We start from the raw sequence: 17,803 nt of genomic DNA on the forward strand, positions 1-17,803 counted from the left end.
GTTGCACCAAGAGTTACTTTTTTAAAAACCTTGGTTAAAACCCACCTGTGACTTTCCACTGTACTTAAAATGCAGTCTAGACCTCCTTACCCTGTTCTCAGAGGGTAGGACCAGACCCCTCTCTCTGTCTCCAACCTCAAGCTCTCTCCGTCTCTTCGCTCGTCTCCTGCAGATCTTCTCCCAGAACCTGAACCACCAAGTGCTTGCCTGTCTCAGAGATGTTGTGCAGGCTCTTTCCTCTGCCTTGACAGGAGATGGCTCTGAGCAGCCTGTGGGGCCTGGATGTGTAGACTTGGATCCAGTCTCCACCACTTACAAATTATGTGTCAAGTTCCTCCTTAATGTCTCTGTGCCTCAGTTTCTTCACTTTTCAAATGGGTTTAGTAATGGCACACTCTCCAATGGAGTTGTGAGGCTTAACATAGTTGATACAAGAAAAGTTTTTAAAATAGAGTTGGACTCAGTAAACATGACAGCTTCCATTTTCTCAGGGAGGCCTTCCCCAGCCACCTTCAGAGCAGATATTATCGCACGGCATCCAAGTTATCCTGTACCCCAGCTTCTTGTGTATTTTCTTCAAAGTCTATGCCTTAATTTATAATTCTTTAATCTATTTTTATATAGTTTATTTTTGTCAGTCTCCACTACTAGAATGGGAGCTCTATGTGGACAGAGACAAGACAATCCTCAACTCTATATACCCACACTTAGCACACTGGCTAACACACGAGCAGTATTGAATAAATGAATAGAAGACCCACCATAAAAACAGATAATTGTATGATATGTAAGACAACAATACAGTTGCACAAAGGTTTTAAAAAGTAACCATTCTTGGGGGTTTCCAGTTCAGATGCCATCTTCTGCATTAGGATTTCCCCAATGGCTACCCTTCTCCCACCCCTTCCATCCATCTCCCCTGCCTCTGAGCATTGATAGCCTGCCCTACATTTAGAGCACAGACCCTTTATTACAAACTTTGGTTTACTAAATTTCTCTTCTCGTTCATAAAAATGGTGTCCCGTTATCACTACACCACCCATAAAGCCTCTCAGGTGGTTTTAATAAATATCTGTTGAATGACTGCTAGAAGGCAGGGAGGAAGAAAGGGAAATAAGAAGGAGTTTTTACCCCTCTTTACTCCATACATCCTTCATCACATGTTTATCAATTATATCCTCTTAATTGGCACCTCCTCACCTCCCTCCCCCCCAAAAAAATACTGGCAGATGAAAAATTCAAATGAACAGGGAAGACCCTGGGTCTGTCTCATTTTAAAAACAAATCTTCTAAATCCTGAAAGATGCAGAGGGAGAACCAAGTAAAGAATAAACACTGGGTCCATGAAAATGCTCCCACCAAGTAACTCTTCAGTACTCTTCTACAGAGATTCCTTTAAAATTCTCAAAAACAAAAACAAACAAACAAACAAACAAAAAAAAACAGACAAAGCAATGTTTTGGCCACAACATTTGTAAATTGTGGAAGCTTTCATATGACATTTTTTTGGTCTTCTCTAGTCATCTACTTTACATGTAAGGACCTGAATGTTCACTCTGTGCTTGCATTTTTAGCTTTATAGAAAGGCTAAATAAAGGCTAGATAATAGGTAGATATATTGTGGAGCTCTATCTTCTAAGGAATGAAAATGAGGATTCTGAAATATGCAATTCCGCACTGGACCACGTGAGGGAGCCAGAACACCAGCTTAAAAAATGAAAGTAGCACTAAAGAGCTTTTTTTAAGGCCATGTTTCTCTAAGTAGGACCTCTTCACGCCTGTGTCAGAATCACATGAGGGTGTTTGTTAAAATACTAATTCTCAAACCCTCTTGAATCAAAAGATAGAATTTTATCAAGCACATTAAGTGCTTTTTATGTAACTAATATTTGAGAGCAACTACTCAAAACCTGTAGGGACCAGCTAAATTAGACCATATATGGAGAATGACTAAGATAAGTAATTATTGCTCATTATGTCATATGTTGGGATGATTCATCATTATGTTGCATGAAGTTATTAATTAAAGAAAGACACATTACTTTAAAACATAATTATTGGATGCTTGGGTGGCTCAGTCATTTAAGCATCCGGCTCTTGGTTTTGCTCAAGCCATGATATCACAGTTCATGAGATTGAGCCCCGTGTAGGGCTCTACACTGACAGCACAGAGCCTGCTTGGAATTCTCTCTCTCCTTCTGTCTCTGCCCCTCCCCTGCTTGCTTTCTCTCTCTCAAAAATAAACAAATAAACTTAAAAAACAATTACTATGATTACTATTAATACTATTTGCAATTGTCTATTCTGTATAAGAGACTATGATCTAAGTCATTGTTTTTAACAGTATTATGTCCACATTTAGGTATTTTTCTTATTTAGTAACATCAATCTCTGACCTGCTTTTTGGTTGTTACTACTAAAATCACCATTTTGTATGCTCCCTTTATCTTTCTCAGGTTCAAAGATGCACAGAGCCACAGAGTTTATATAAAGGAAATGTAAACCAACCTGTAATCTCTGACACATCCACACAAAAAGGCAAAGGACCTTCATTTCCCAACACTGATGATATTCCTCCCTGAGTTCTCCAAAGCTGAGCACTGATTTTGCCAGACTTCATTCTCATTGAATTCTCTGGACAAATTACCCTGTCAAACATTTCAGCTTGAAAATGCCTCACTTAACTTGTGATTCTAACCTAACCTAACTCTATTCCTATGCAGTCATATTTGTCATTTCTCTTATTAGCTCTTCTTCCTTCCATACCCCCCACTCCCTTATAATGTATGTCTTATAGTTTGGCTCTTCTGGAAACCACCAACATGCCCCACAGTGGCCAACAGGTGAATACATTGTCTTCCCCTCCTGTATCTCTTCGGTTGGCAACTGCCATAGTAAACAATCTGCTTCAACTAGAAACCCAGGAACCATCTGGATTTCTCCCTTTAATTCATTTTGACAAATATTTGCTGAGACCCTAGATGAGGCATTCTTCTAGGTGCTGGAGATACACTTAGTAATAAGACAGGAAAGGTCCTTGTCTTCTGTACATTTTGTCTCCCCTGTTCTATCAAACACCAATGTCTGTCCATTTTACCTCCCACTTGCTGCTTTTTGTATTCTCTCCTTCTTTATTCTTTCTTCTCCTCATTGTGCTTAGTCTGTCACAGACCGTTGCAACAGCAATAACCTTCTTCCCAGTCTCCCTGCCCAGTCATGCCCATCCTCCTTCCTCTCTATTCCCCGCCTGCTACCGGGGATTGTTCTCACATTCAGATCCAAACTGATCTTGCTTAATCACCATGCTTCTTCACAATGTACCAGCTAAGATCCTTTGCATAATATGTACAGACGTTTATCCAGCCCCTGCCTATTTGCACAATCTCATTTTCTCTCATTCCACCCTGCACCCAGCAGTAGTAGGTACATGTGTACATTCTGCATCATGTCATTGCGTCCTCCATGTGTGAGCTTTTGACCAGGCCGTTCCACCTTCCTGGGCCGTCCACACTTCATTTTCATGCCTCCAAAACACTTCTATCCTTTAAGCCTCAGCTCAAAAGATCACTCTTCTTTGAAGTCTTTAACCCTTCCAGGAAAATTTAAGAATTGATGTCACTGCAGTTTGCTGGTAATGATTATCCTATCTTAATTTAACTGTCTGGGTCTCTTTGGGAACCAGAACAGTGGCTTCTCTTTTTTATACCAAGGATGGCTGTCACATACAGACACTCATTACAGTTTTTGAAAGAATAAATGCAAAAATCCATGGTCCCTGTTACACCAAAACTTATAATCGATTCAGGGAGTCACAACAGACATACTTAAAATTTGTTAACCAACAATACTAAATCAGAGTTAAGAAACCATGTCTCGTATACACAGCATCCATCACAGAGTCTGAAACACAGCCATCACTGAATGAAGAGAGGTACATAACTGATACAAAAGATGGAATTTAGAAAGTAGAACTCTGGTCCAAGTAGACCAGTCAGAAAATCTGTTCCCATTGGTGTGTTTCTTATTCTGTGCCTTCCATTTCTTTCTTTTTTTTAATGTTTATTTTTGAGAGAGAGAGACAGAAAGACAGAGAGAGTGAGCATGAATGGGGAGGGGCAGAGAGAGAGGGAAACACAGAATCTGAAGCAGCCTCCAGGCTCTGAGCTGTCAGCACAGAGCCCAACACAGGGCTCAAACCCACAAACCGTGAGATCATGACCTGAGTCAAAGTCAGAGGCTTAACTGTTTAAGCCACCCAGGCACCCCTGTACCTTCCATTTCAACCAATCCCCTACAAATAGTGCTGGAGCAGCCCCACTGGCTGGCATCCCTAGGTCTGTTCTCTCCCAGCCTGAGCCGAGCTAGTTCCCAGCTCAGCACTCTATGTAAAGCGGCCAGTTTCTTCCATCTGAGGTCCATCACCCCCTCTCACCCTACCTTCACAGCTTCCTTTGCCTGGAATGCCCAGCACAGTTCTCTCTACCTTTTCCAATACTGTGCAACATCCTCTGATGAATTTGGGTCTCCTTATAGCCTATCCACACAGAGCCTATATAGAATTTGTAGTTTATATCCCATGATAATTATGCCTTGCCATTCATAATCACTACTCCAAATCATATGAAGCTACCATATTCATAAATCAAAAACATTAGAATAGTGGCAGTTTCATAATCTTAATCTTGTCCATCAGCAAGATTAATCTTAAATTCCTTTTGGACAATCCATGTCTTTAATATCTTTTGAATCCTCAACTGTATCATTCACATGATTGTACTGTGTGAGAAATCAATAATTACGTGTTTATTGATTCTCCCACTAACTGAAAGACTCTCTGAAGACAGAGTCTATCCTGGTCAGTTTGTAATACTGTATATCAAGATTGATGTGGATTGTAGTGAAGAAGGTAGGACCTAAATAAAGGGTGGAAGGGGCCCACCTGTCTCTCTTCACCTCCTTGAAATGCAAGGTAAAATCTTAACATTAGCCTATATTTCAAAGGTATAATACAGTGGTAGAATTTTTCAGAACACAAATATTTAACTCCCTGGATATTTGATCTACGTACCTAAGTGCTTTGTGTGCATAGCTTTATGTCAGTCCCTGGCATGTAGGTCTTCTATGCTGCAGTAATTAACTATGAAAGGTTACCTTATATTTCATGCCAACTAATTTCTTATTTACTTCAAACCCTTGGTTATTAACTGTAACAGAAATAAGAGCACATAAATATTGCTTGATGTTTTTCTGGGGGGGAAAATGAAATGAATGTCATCTACGGGAGAGAAAAAGAAAAATGAAAGGGGGAGTGTCACAAAATCTAATCAGCTCAGCCTGTTTTTTATAGAGCCTTGATTCAGATCGGGCAGAAGGAAGATGCCTGATGAATGAGAGAGCAGGTTGTAGCCAATTCCTTAATGTTACACATCTCCCAACTCCATAGTACTGAGGCATCTTGTAACACAACTGACAGTGTATGCTCATCTCCGATATTTTTTACTATAGAAAAATGTTCATTATTTTCCTCTGTAATCACATCATAGTGACTAGAAATTGTGAGAATTTCTTCCTGACAACCTCAAACTATCAAATCTTAGCTTTCATGAAATTAAATATCCTGGACCATAATGTCAACATTGTCTAGGTTATTACATATTTTGAGTTCTTAAGACTGTCCAAAAAAACACATTAAACTAATTCCCTTTACTGACTTAGAAATACATGAAAATTGTCACATTTGACCAGTGCTTAAACAGCATTGAAAATGACAAAAATATGTAGATCCTTGCAAATCCCCCCTTTATATATATGTGTGTATATATATATGTATATACATAATGGAAAGGAATGTTTGTTTAAGCATAGTTCAATGGAGGTAACCTTGATATCACAGAAGAACATCCAGAGGGCAAAAAAAGAGGAGGGGCCAAGTGCAAATCAGTCACCTATAAGCCCACATCTTCACTGTTTGTTCTACACTTCCAAGAAGCAAACACCTTATGGAAATTCAAGTCTACCCACAAACTGGTGTTTACATCCTTTATTTTCATGTTCTCATCTCTGACAGCAAACAGCAAGAGAGATCCAGACTTCCCACTTTTTCTAGTCTCAGGTCTTTTTATTCAAAACACAGAAAAATATGTGCCATATGTAGCCTCAGAATATGCATTTTATCACATTTTCATGTACTCTGAGCACAGCGTTGCATTTGTTATTACTATCATCCTGACCTCACTGTCTGTTCACCAGCACAGCTGGAAGCCAGGACAGCATCCTGATTTGGCCACAAACAGTAGCCAGTTTACATTGCCCACATTTTAATCATCTAATCCCATAAAGTAGAAACTACGTGGTCTCCATTGTACACAATGGCTAACAAAGAAGCATCGTGGACATGGCTATCAGAAAGCATGGTTCTGATGCTTTATAAGTGCTAGAATATCCTTACTTTAATGGTCATATCAACAGAACAGGAAGCTAAGAGTTTGCCACCATAAAGCTGTACCGTACCGATCTTAAGATAAACCGAGAATGTGTGTTCCAGTCACATCCTAATTGTAGTTTAGCACTCACTAAAGCAGACACTGTCACTGAATATGGAGTAAAAATGGCTTGAAGGTCTAGAATCTTCCACTACTCAATGTGAATTGTTCCAGTAGGTGACACTTTCATTCTTTTGAGTCTTATTTCTCACATATCAGCCTAGATATATTTTTTGCTTTGCATCACATTAGCTTCAATTCTAATTTCATAAGCTTCTTCCATTTTTTTTTCCTAAAATCAATCCTACCCAATCTAACTCTTCATTCATATCTAATTTAGCTTCTCCGAAACCTGAAGATACATGCTCATGACCATGTGAACAGTCCACCAAAGCTTTGTTAAGTTTATCTTGGTGTCTCTGTGTCAGCACCATTGTGCACCAGTGTCAAGAATATTTTATTAAAAAGCAGCTTCCTTCTTTCAGAAATCTAAAAGCTTTACAGGCCCTGGAATAAAAGTTAAATATGCTCACAAAGCATCTGTACCGAAGGTCTGGCTTCTCAGAGGGAACTCCCACAGGAATCAGGAACTGTTCACCAAGCAGGGTTCACTGGAACAGAAGGAAACAGAATCATCTTGGTGGCTCCTCTCCCATCTCTTCTTTCACTCAGGACAGGAAAGGAAGAAGGGAGAGGAGAAATCCACTTGTCACTTAGAATTTCTGAGTCCATTTGCAAAGATCTTATAAAAAACTTTGAGTTATTACTAGAGACAGTCCTGTGTTAGTATTATCATCGTCATTTTTTTGAAAGAGAGAGAGAAGAGGAAATGAGTAGCCAGAGGTTCAATTAGCAAGGAGCCCAAGATTAAACTCTCCTGCCCTTGTGATACCTGGGGCACCTCTTACTTCTGTGGGTTCCAAGTACATTGCCATTAGATTTAGTACATGATAATACTTCATCATATTGGAAGAATAGTTTGAAGAAAGAACAAATCACAATCACTCTTTCTCTAATAATAAATCAAAATTTCATCATAAATGACATCCTTCAGAAAGTTTTTTTCTGTTGGAATTAAAAGATTGTTTGACATCTGAACAAGAATTCTCATCCTTCTGTAACATTAAAAGTCTCAATGGTAACCTTTAGGTTAACTGGTGAGCACTGAAATATGCAGGGATTTTACAGCACTGTCTCTATAAATGTTTTAGACTCCCAATATGCGCCCTCAGAAGAACCAAGGAACAGCCCAAGAATCCCAGGAACAACCCTCCCACAGTGCTGAACCTTCACCAGGGCACCTGAGAGTGAGCTTCTGCCTCTTCCCAGGGTCTAATTTCTGGGGTATCCTTCTCAGCAGACCAAGTGAGAGCACATGCTCATGCAGATCTATGATTTACAACAGACAGTGACTGACCAGAATCAGCAGAAGAAACAGCAGGACAGGTGCTCCCAGCAATTCTCTCCAATGCATAGGCTTCAGTTGGTTCTTTTATACATGAGTCTTATTCCTCCTTTTGAGGACTTTGTTGGTGAATCAGTAGTTCCAACCACTAGCTACTCTTCTTCAGGTCTTCCTTCAAGGTGAAGTTGATTAGCCCAACTCTAATAACTGTTACTGTTACTTAATCTACATGTTTTTTCTCATTAAAATTCCATTACAATTACCGTATGGTGTGTGGGAGTGCTACAAAGCTCTGCCTATTTTCTCTCTGTTTTTGTCCCTCTCTTTTTCCTTCAGATTAAAGTGACCTGTATTTCTCCTGAGCTTACTATCTGAAACATTTGATACCCTTCCTTTCTCCTATGTAATAAATTTCCCCTTCCTGCCCATATTTTCCAGTTAATCAGAGGCTGTACTGGTATGCTCCAGCCATGTTGAAGAACTGCTGATATAAATAGTAAAACCTTTAGGTTTAAAAACAAGCTACAAACAGACAAATCCAGTAAAATTCAACCTCTTTGGTCTTTCCTTCCAGAATATCCATGGCAGCATCCTTCACCTTGTTTCCATTTTTTTTTAATTGAAGTATATTGGATACACAACGTACATTAGTTTCAGATGTGCAACGTAGTGACTCATACAATTCCTAGGATTCATACGTTATGGTACGTCCACAAGTGTAGGTGCCATCTGTCACCATACAGCGCTATTACAAAACCATTGACTGTATTCCCTACACTGTACCTTACATCCTGATGACTTATTCATCCCATAACCGCCAGCCTGTACCTCCCACTCCCCTTCACCCATCTTTCCCATCTCCCCATTTACTCCCCACTTACTCCCCTGATGTATATATATCAATGGACACCTCCATATCGTGACTATTGTAAATAGTGATTCAGTAAACCTGGGGTGTATGTATCTTTGCAAATTAGTGTTTTCATTTTCTTTGGATAAATACCCACTAGTGGAATTACTGGGTTTTATGGTATTTCTGTTTTTAATTTTTCGAGGAAACTCCACACTGTTTTTCACAGTGGTTGCACCAATTTATATCCCACCAACAGTGCACAAGCATTCCTTTGTTTCCATTTTTCATCATTGTTACCCTGGCTACCATCCCTCTCTTCACTTAGACTAAGTCCTTGCTTCTGTTGCTAAGTCACTATTCTCTGTCCATTATGAGGCTGGATGCTTTTCTGACCAGTGTCTCATCTTCTTTCCCCATGACATTTCTTATAAGCAATACTATGAGTTGTTATAATGCTTAATATGGCTCACCACAATATACCCACTTCAAAGCCCTCTGCTTAACAATATTTGTGGAATTGAGTTATGACTCTTCTTTCTAGCCAATGAGAGACCACGTTTGTTTGGTTTGGGTTTTTTTTTTTTTCCTGTACGTTCTAAAAGGATTTTTATTCACTTCCTAGATCTTGTTATTCTTAACTACTATTCATCCAAAGTCTTCTCCTCTTGTTTCCTTCCTCCCCTTTATCACTTGCAAAACATAATCTCGCTAAATCCTTCCTTCTTAGCACCAGCTCCTGAGTAATATCCAACAAATATCCCTTGCTTTGTCTGAAAATCTTCTTCCTAAGCCTGGTTTCATTAAGATTCACTAGCTTTGTGTTGTGCATGTCAAGTGAGCTCAGTTCCAATTCTTTTCATGAAGAAACTCACTGTGTAGATCACTAAAAATCTCTATCTAATAGTATCAATGCCAAATATCATCTGTAACTTGGTGAATTGGCAAATGTAAAAATAGAAATTGCCCATATATTCTTCAAAGCTACTCAGAGAATAATGTCATAAAGGAACACTTAAATTTGAGGATGCAATTAGTGGTGGTTGTTTGAAATATGTCATTGTTTATATTATGTGCTTGAAGGCAAGAAATTTTCACTTCACTAAGTTACAGGAAAGTGACATAAGACATATAAATGGACGCTAACAAACCATACCTTTAGGTCACTTCACTTCACCTCCATTGTTGACCCTCCAAAAAATTGTAATTAGATCAGAGTAATGGACTGAGGCAATCAGGGCTATAGCTTTAGGAAGAAGAAAAAAGAAAAATTCTACTGTTTTCCCTTTGGGGTCACGGGCCAGGAATCAGGAGCCCTGCTTCCCAGGCTTTGTATTAATGAAGCAGCAGAAGAAAATGGGATACACAAAGCTAAGATCAGGAAATAGTCAAGGGGAAAAGAAAAAAACCTGAATCTATTGAGAAGTTACTATGTGCTAGGTTGGCACTGTGCTGATACCTACACATTAAATATCACTGAGTCCTTAGAAAACTCCTAAGAGATAATTATTATTCCTTTTATTCCTCAGAGAGGAACATTCAGGAAGGGTTGGTGATGGGCACAGCTCCAGCCAGACACATACTTCTCTTTCTCTGCTACGCGGACAATGGTTAAGAGCACCACTTAGCAGCTATGTGACCTTTAAGGATCCACATGTGCATCAGTGTCACCCCACAAACCCCAAGGCAGATCTGCCCCCACAAGTCTCAACGTCCCATCTACCTAAAAAAGCCTCCCAACAGCCTCAGATGCACGGCCAATCTTGTTTTCATTTCTCTTCTTTCCCAGTTTGTTTTATGAAGGCAACAAAGGGCCCCCTCAGGCAAGGCTGTGTAATTTGTGGGGCCCATTGGAGAATGAATATTCAGGGTCCCTTGTTGAAAAAGCAAAGAAAAAATGCCATTAAAAGGTAATTAAAGGGGTACCTAGGTGGCTTAGTTGAGCGTCCAATTCTTGATTTCAGCTTAGATCCTGATCTCACAGTTTGTGAGTTCCAGTCCCACATCATGCTCTGCACTATTAAGTGCTTGGGATTCTCTCTTCCTCTCTGCCCCAACCTCTCTCTCTCTCTCTCTCTCTCTCTCTCTCTCAAAATAAATAAACTTTAAAACAAGGTAATGAAAGCACTTCTTTACCTCAGTGGTCTCTCAACCTTTATGGTGTCTTTTAGTTGCTATTTATGTCAGTTTAAAATGCAAATATAAAACCATGTAACTCATATGCAGAATCACCAAAATTATGCAGTTGGCATTTTAGAGCTTATGCCTGCATGTATATTTCTTTCTTGCCGGAACTCTAGAGAAGCTGCACAAAATTAAGTCAATTGTCTTTATTTCACTTCTTGATACACCCACATTCTGTCCACACTCTTTCCCCTCGGCCTCCTGGTGTGTGAGGAAAGACTGAAAAGAAAGGTATCTATGGGCTTCCCTCTCTCTCCTGTTCCTTTGATGTCACCATTTTCAGTGTAAGTGATTAGCCAATGCAGAGAAGTAATGAAAGTAAGAAAGGAAGGCTAAGCTCCTTGGTCTTTCAAGTTTCTGAGATCACCATTGCCTTTCCATGCTGGAAGCAAGTTGTGGTTCAGGCTGTGTGCATAATCTCTTGGTGGGTCAGCAGCATCCCTACTCAGTCTTTAGAAGCAACACACTTACCTTGTTACTCATTTTGAGTCTCACTGAACTCCCAGTATTGGGGGGATTCTGTTTACAAACACTACATGTGAATGGGGTGGCAAGAAACAACAAACATGCATTTGCATGTATGTAATGCCTCTGTTTCCACTCATGCTTTGTTGTCACATGGACCTAACCTTCAGCTCAAAGATTTTCAAAAAGTGACAACAGAGCATTAAAACAAACATGAGGCCCTTCTGAACACAAAGCCCAATGTGACAGATGGGTCATGTGACTTGGCCCTCCTAGAGTTATTAATATTAGTCAGGCTTCATAAACAGATGGAAAGGCTGTTAAAAATACACACACACACACACACACACGCTCACTCTCACACACACACACACTTACAGGACTTAGCACCAAAGATTCTCACATAGGGGCATAAGGTAAGTCTAGAATCTATTTCTGGGTTCTTTTAAGTTTATTTATTTATTTTGAGAGAGAGAGAGAGAGAGAGAGAGAAAGCATGAGCAGGGGAGGGGCAGAGAGAGAGGGAGCCCAACGCAAGGCTCAAACCCACAAACCAAGAGATCATGACCTGAGCCTAAATCAAAAGTCAAACACTTAACCGACTGAGCCACCCAGACATCCCTAGAATCTATTTCTGATGAGCTCCTTGAGTGATTGTGATGGACTTCCAGGTTTGCAAAAAATCACCCTAGAGCACTTCCAACTCCCTAAATAACGGTTCACCTTCCAGGCACCGGCAATGGTAGTTAGCTGCTTTCCTTTCTCTTACCTGCACCATTACCCACCATCAGGGATAATGAGGAAAGGCCCAAAGGGGAAGATGTGTCAGAGAAAAGGAAAACAACCCTGATGGCCCCATCGTATGTAAATAAGATGCTATCATCTGCTTGACAGTTTGATTAGCTCCCTGGCTACACTTCTCCCTACCTGTTGGTGCATCCCTACTTGTATTCCCTGGGACATGGCTGTTCGCATAATGGCTGCCCCCATGCTGCTCCTCCTCTGATCTCCATGGCACAGGAGAAAATTTTCCCATCTCCTCCCAGCCAGGCTGTGAGGACCTGGAGGGTCATGTTGTACCTGGCATGATAGAGGCTTTCCATGACTCGAGGAAGAAGAATGGCAACAAGACAGAAAAAAGAGAAGGATATGGCTCAAATAAATTACGCTCCTACCACCAGTTCCATTGGCAAAATACCGTCTCCCGCCCAAAAATCTGAACAATTGAAAAGACAATTCAGATGCCCACTAGAATGCCTCAAAAAGATCCCTATTCACAGCCCACAGAAAAGTCTCTTACAATTCTGTCTTCAGCCTTCTTTCCCTGTGTCTTCTAAAGTCCAACTGCTGCCTGAAAGATTTCTCCAATCTCTAATTGTGGTTTTTCTCCAATTTCTGCCTTACTGCCTTCCTGAATCTGTTTTCTCCTGGGACTTCTTCCTATTTTAAATCTATAACCCAGCTAACCCAGTGCAACATTGCAGGTGGGAAGAAGTCACCTGAGAGAGGGAAAATGAGATTTGCTGAGTTCCCAGCATGTTTAGGCAATGATATGGCACTTAATACAGTGACACTCAACCCTGGCTGCAATATTATACTCACCTAAGGAGCTCCCCAAAATAACCCAGCTCAGGGCCCATGGCAGACTCATTAGAAAAGCACAGGTAGAGTTCAAGTACCTCTAAATAATATTTCTGTCTTCCACTCTCCAGTGCCTTTGGAAACCTGTCTCCCTAGGCTATCTGGAAACTCACACCCCTGCAGATCTTTGTCTCCTTTACCTTGCTTAGCCTAACAACAGAAACCAAGGGAGCATACAGCCTATGACTCTTACAAATGTAGGAGGGGGAGATTGTGAATACTCACAACAAAATTCGTCTATGTTCAAGGACTCGCTTCTGCTTTTTGCCCCATGATTAAACCTCTTCTATCAGGCCTTAGGTTCTTCCTGCAAGCAGAAGTTCTTGCCTCAGTTTCCCACCTGCAAACCTCAGTAATAAGGTTCACAAACACATCTTTCAGAAATTAGATGATATATTTGGACCCTCCTTCCTGTGGACAGATCTCTTGCCTCCACCTACCTTAAGAAGCTCTGCCTTGACCAATGGGTGTTCTGCTCACCTGCCAGAAATTACACTGTTAACCATCTCCAACCTTCCTAGTGCCACCAGACCATTGCCATGACCCTCCTCCAGTGCCTGATGCTGGATCTCTCCCAACCACCTGCCCCTTTTCCCATGGGTCTGTATGAGCTGTATTCTGAGTGTTCTGGTCCTGCATTTCACTGTTTTCCATGGAACGTCCTGAACTAATGGAGAGAGAATGAGAAAAGGGAACACAAAAACATCCCACCTCTAAATAGTCATAGGGGAAAATGGTCAGGAGCTTTTGTAATAGAACAATTAAAGCATATCCTGAGCAATTATGGAAATAAAATTTTCAAAACTCTCTTCAAATCATAGAATTTCAAAGCTGAAATCAGGTTATCTCAATCTTTTGAATCTTCTGAACTATCAGAGCAGTTCTAGTCTATTGTAAATTTCTATTTATTGTAAAGTGCACACTGAACTTCATTCAGACAAAAAAGAGATTTTAATACCAACTTTTTATGTATTGATCATTCCCCTGGGTTGACCAGAACCCTCATGGCTTCAAAGAAAAACTCTTAGTGTTCAGACAGTTTCTGGGGGTGTGAATAACAATATCCAGATGCACACATACCAGAGTGCCCTTGAGAGGCTAGATGTCTGTTATAATTTCTGTATGCTGTCTATACCTCAGAACTAGAAAATAAAGCAAAGGTTACTAGACTCCTGAATTTCCTCTCAGTGAGTATGCCCCACACATCTTCTCATCCCAGGGTTGGACAGCGATGACTTCCTGGCCGTGGGTCTGCGTGAGGGCAGTGTGGTTTACACCTACAACCTGGGAGCGGGCACAGCAAGTATCAGCAGTGATCCCCTCGATCTGAGCCTTGGCATCCACACAGTCCGTCTGGGGAGGTTCTTCCAGATGGGCTGGCTGAAGGTAAAACATCATCCCTTCATCTGTCCCAGAGACTTGCCGCGCATTATATATATCGTTGGATCTGTGCAGTGGAGACGAGAGGGGAACAGGTCCATGCTGCCTCTCCCTTGCAGTTCACAGACCAGTGCATACAGCTGAGCAGTAGAGGCATGCTTGCAACTAAGTGGTGTGGGGATTAGTAAGAAGGATGACTAACATAAATAAGGTGAGAGAGGGCTCAAGAAATGCTCCCCCCAAAAAGGTGATGCTTAAGTATAACTGCAAGTAAATAGGGGTCCAGAAAAACAACAGTGCCCAGTGTGGGTTTGAAGAATGCCAGTAGTTCATTGTGGTTTTCAGGTAGGGAGGAGCAAAAGAGGTGGTTAGTGTAGACCAGATATATATTATAAAAGGACTTAGATGTCACGCTAAGAAGTTTAGATTTTTATCAAGAGCTATGGGGAGCTGCTGAGAAATTGAAGAAGGGGTTTGGGTACCACAGTCGACTTTTTTTGACAACTGACTCTGGTGGTTGTATGGAGAATGGAAGGGGAGGGGGGCAAGGCTAGATGGAGGAAGACCAGTGGGATGCTAGTTCCTAATCTTTGGAGAACTATGATTTTGATTGAAATGCAAAACCATGACTGCTATATTAATATATCCATGGTAACAGACACCAGCAGGGAAGCAAAGAATACAGTGGTGAGGTGTTTTTTATTTTTTCAAAATTCAGGTATTGTGAATTTTTCATGCCAAGTTAATGGGAAATAACAAAACAGTAGCTTAACAGTTCACCCAGAGGAATTAATTCCTTTTCTTAATAGGTTTTGAATTCTTTTCCTTTTGAAGGTAGATGATCATAAAAATAAGTCCATCGTCTCCCCAGGAAGACTGGTTGGTCTCAATGTCATCAGTCAGTTTTATGTAGGTGGCTACAGTGAATACATACCAGATCTCTTACCCCATGGAGCCGATTTTAAAAATGGCTTTCAAGGTAAGTCTTGGATTGTTTTTACACTATACCTGCCAGTTTCAAATTTGGAGACAACAAAAAACTTTAACGAGTATACATCTAGTTCCAAAACCAGAAATATGGGTTGCTTTTGAATCAGACTTGATCAAAGCTTGATTTTAAGGGAAAGCATTCGGACATTGTTTATTAGTTGCTTACTACCTACGTACTATGTGTTTAGTATGTTTCAATGAACAAAACAAAGATTCTTGCGCTCCCGAGTTTACATTCCAGTTGGGAAAAGGCAATAAACACTAAAAATGATAAGTAAATTATATAGTAGTATAAGGTGATAAATTCTGTGGGGGAAAATGAAAAGTAGACCATGCTCTGGGGGGGGGGGGGGAGGGGTATGGCTGATTTTTTTGTATAGGGTGATTTTTTTAAGTTTATTTATTTATTGAGAGAGAGAGAGCAAATGCGGGAGGGACAGAGGGAGAGAGAGAGAGCATCCCAGACAGGCTCCAGGCTGTGAGCTGTCAGTGCAGAGCCCGACACAGGGCTCAAACTTCTGAACCATGAGATCATGACCTGAGCAGAAGTCAGTTGCTTAATGGACTGAGCCAGCCAGGTGCCCCTAGGGTGCTTTTTAATATAGGACAAGCAGGGTAAATCTCATGGAGTCACAGTAAAAATTGAAACTCCAACTAAATTTGTAATGTACTTGATGCAAAGATGAGAGACAGACTACAGCTAACTGATCCATAGCACAGAGGCCACAAGTCAAGAGGATTAAGGGGGAACATTATGCTTGTGCAAATAATCATATTGCCTCAGTCTGTCTCCCTGTGTTCAGAAAGGGAAGTAGACTCAGACCTTCTCGTACAAAGCTGATTCATAGTAGAGTTATAAGATAAAGACATGCTTTGAATTGTTGTAATAGAGCATTTGGTGAAAATAAGCTTTTTGATGTATCCGAGTCTCCGGATATTTGCTCAAGGAACTCTTTGTTATAGTGTTCTCAGCCACCCACCCATGACCAGCTTACTCTCCATCAGAAGTCAAGGTATAGGGACCAGGATGTGATGCACATCTCTGCAAGACAGGATCTGCCATCAAAAACCACTTCAGGCACTTGGGTTCTCTGCCTGCCTGGCAGCATCCTTCTCCCCAGCTTCATGGACTTCCGCCTAAACACGGATGCAGGAGGCCATGTGTGTGAGATATAGGAAGGCAACACAGCCAATCCAGCATCATATTCCAATAAAATTAGTTCATTCTGCCAAGGCTCTCCAAGAAACATTTTCTTTGAATATGCAATCAGTGCTGATTCTCCGAAGAGTGTCTTATAGAAGACTTTAAAGCATATTGAGGCACTGTGCTCCAAATAATAACTCAACAGTTCTTCCACAGCAGGAGATAATCTGAAAAGGATTGCAAAGGCATAACAAATCAATCAGTTTTTACAAATACTATATTCAAGAAAAGGGATGGGTAAATGTGAAGAAGCACATCTTCCGCTCAGTGAAGTGGAGACCCTGTGTGTGTGTGTGGGGGGGGGGGTCCTCAAAACTTGTCATTTATTACAGACACAATTCTTACATAAATACTCTGGGTATAGCTTCAAGGATAAGAGTGTGGACTCTGAGACCCAACTTCCTGGGGATGCACCCAGTCCTTCCACCTACAAGCCTCATGACCCTGGCTAGTCACCACCCTGTGTCTCCCTGTGCCTCACCTGCACAGCATGGATTGTTCTGAGGTGGAGGTAATGGTGAGACAACACAAAATTGACACTGGTTTACAGCACCTACTCTGTGTTAGCAGTGATGACGGACCTGGTGGTGGGAGACAGCACAGCGCCAGTCAGACATTTCTTCTCTTTCTCCGCTACACAAACAGTGGTTAGGTGCATGGGATCTGGAGTCAATGCATCTTCAGATTCAGGCTCTGCTGCGTTACAGCTATGTAACTTGTAGCCTGTTACTTAAACTCTTTGAGCTTCCATTTCCTTCTCTTTTCTCCTCAGAGGAGAAAAATATCTACCCCATAAGATTCTTCTGATTTAATCAGTTAAGTAAAATAATTATCTTAAATGCTTCACTCGGAAACTGATACATGATAAACGCTCAGTGTATGTTTACTATTATTATCTCTCCATCCTGTTGTCATAGGATTTGATATTGTCAAATTTATTTATTTTTTTAATGTTTATTTTGAGAGAGAGAGAGAGAGCATGAGCAGGGGAGAGGCAGAAAGAGAGAGAAAGAGAGAGAGAGAATCCCAGGCAGTGTCCTCACTGTCAGCACAGAGCCCAAAGCAGGGCTCGAGCTCACAAACTGTGAGATCATGACCTGAGCCAAAACCAAGAGTTAGATGCTTAACCCACGGAGCCACTCAGGCACCCCTGATGTTGTCAAATTTATTGAAGGCCAGTGCTTCCTGGGGTTTTTCTATGT

General features: G+C 41.0%; 1 protein-coding gene across 1 annotated transcript in view; it reads left to right on the forward strand.

Annotated features, from left to right (window-relative positions):
• EYS (eyes shut homolog) overlaps positions 1-17,803 on the forward strand; it is a 1,591,614-nt gene that overhangs the window by 1,506,788 nt on the left and 67,023 nt on the right. The window contains exons 36-37 of the mRNA XM_053222617.1: positions 14,247-14,413; positions 15,242-15,386. Coding sequence (XP_053078592.1) covers positions 14,247-14,413; positions 15,242-15,386 — 312 coding nt within the window. The remainder of the gene's footprint in view (positions 1-14,246; positions 14,414-15,241; positions 15,387-17,803) is intronic.

This window comes from Acinonyx jubatus, chromosome B2 (genome assembly GCF_027475565.1).
Source record: "Acinonyx jubatus isolate Ajub_Pintada_27869175 chromosome B2, VMU_Ajub_asm_v1.0, whole genome shotgun sequence".
Classification (NCBI taxonomy): domain Eukaryota; kingdom Metazoa; phylum Chordata; class Mammalia; order Carnivora; family Felidae; genus Acinonyx; species Acinonyx jubatus.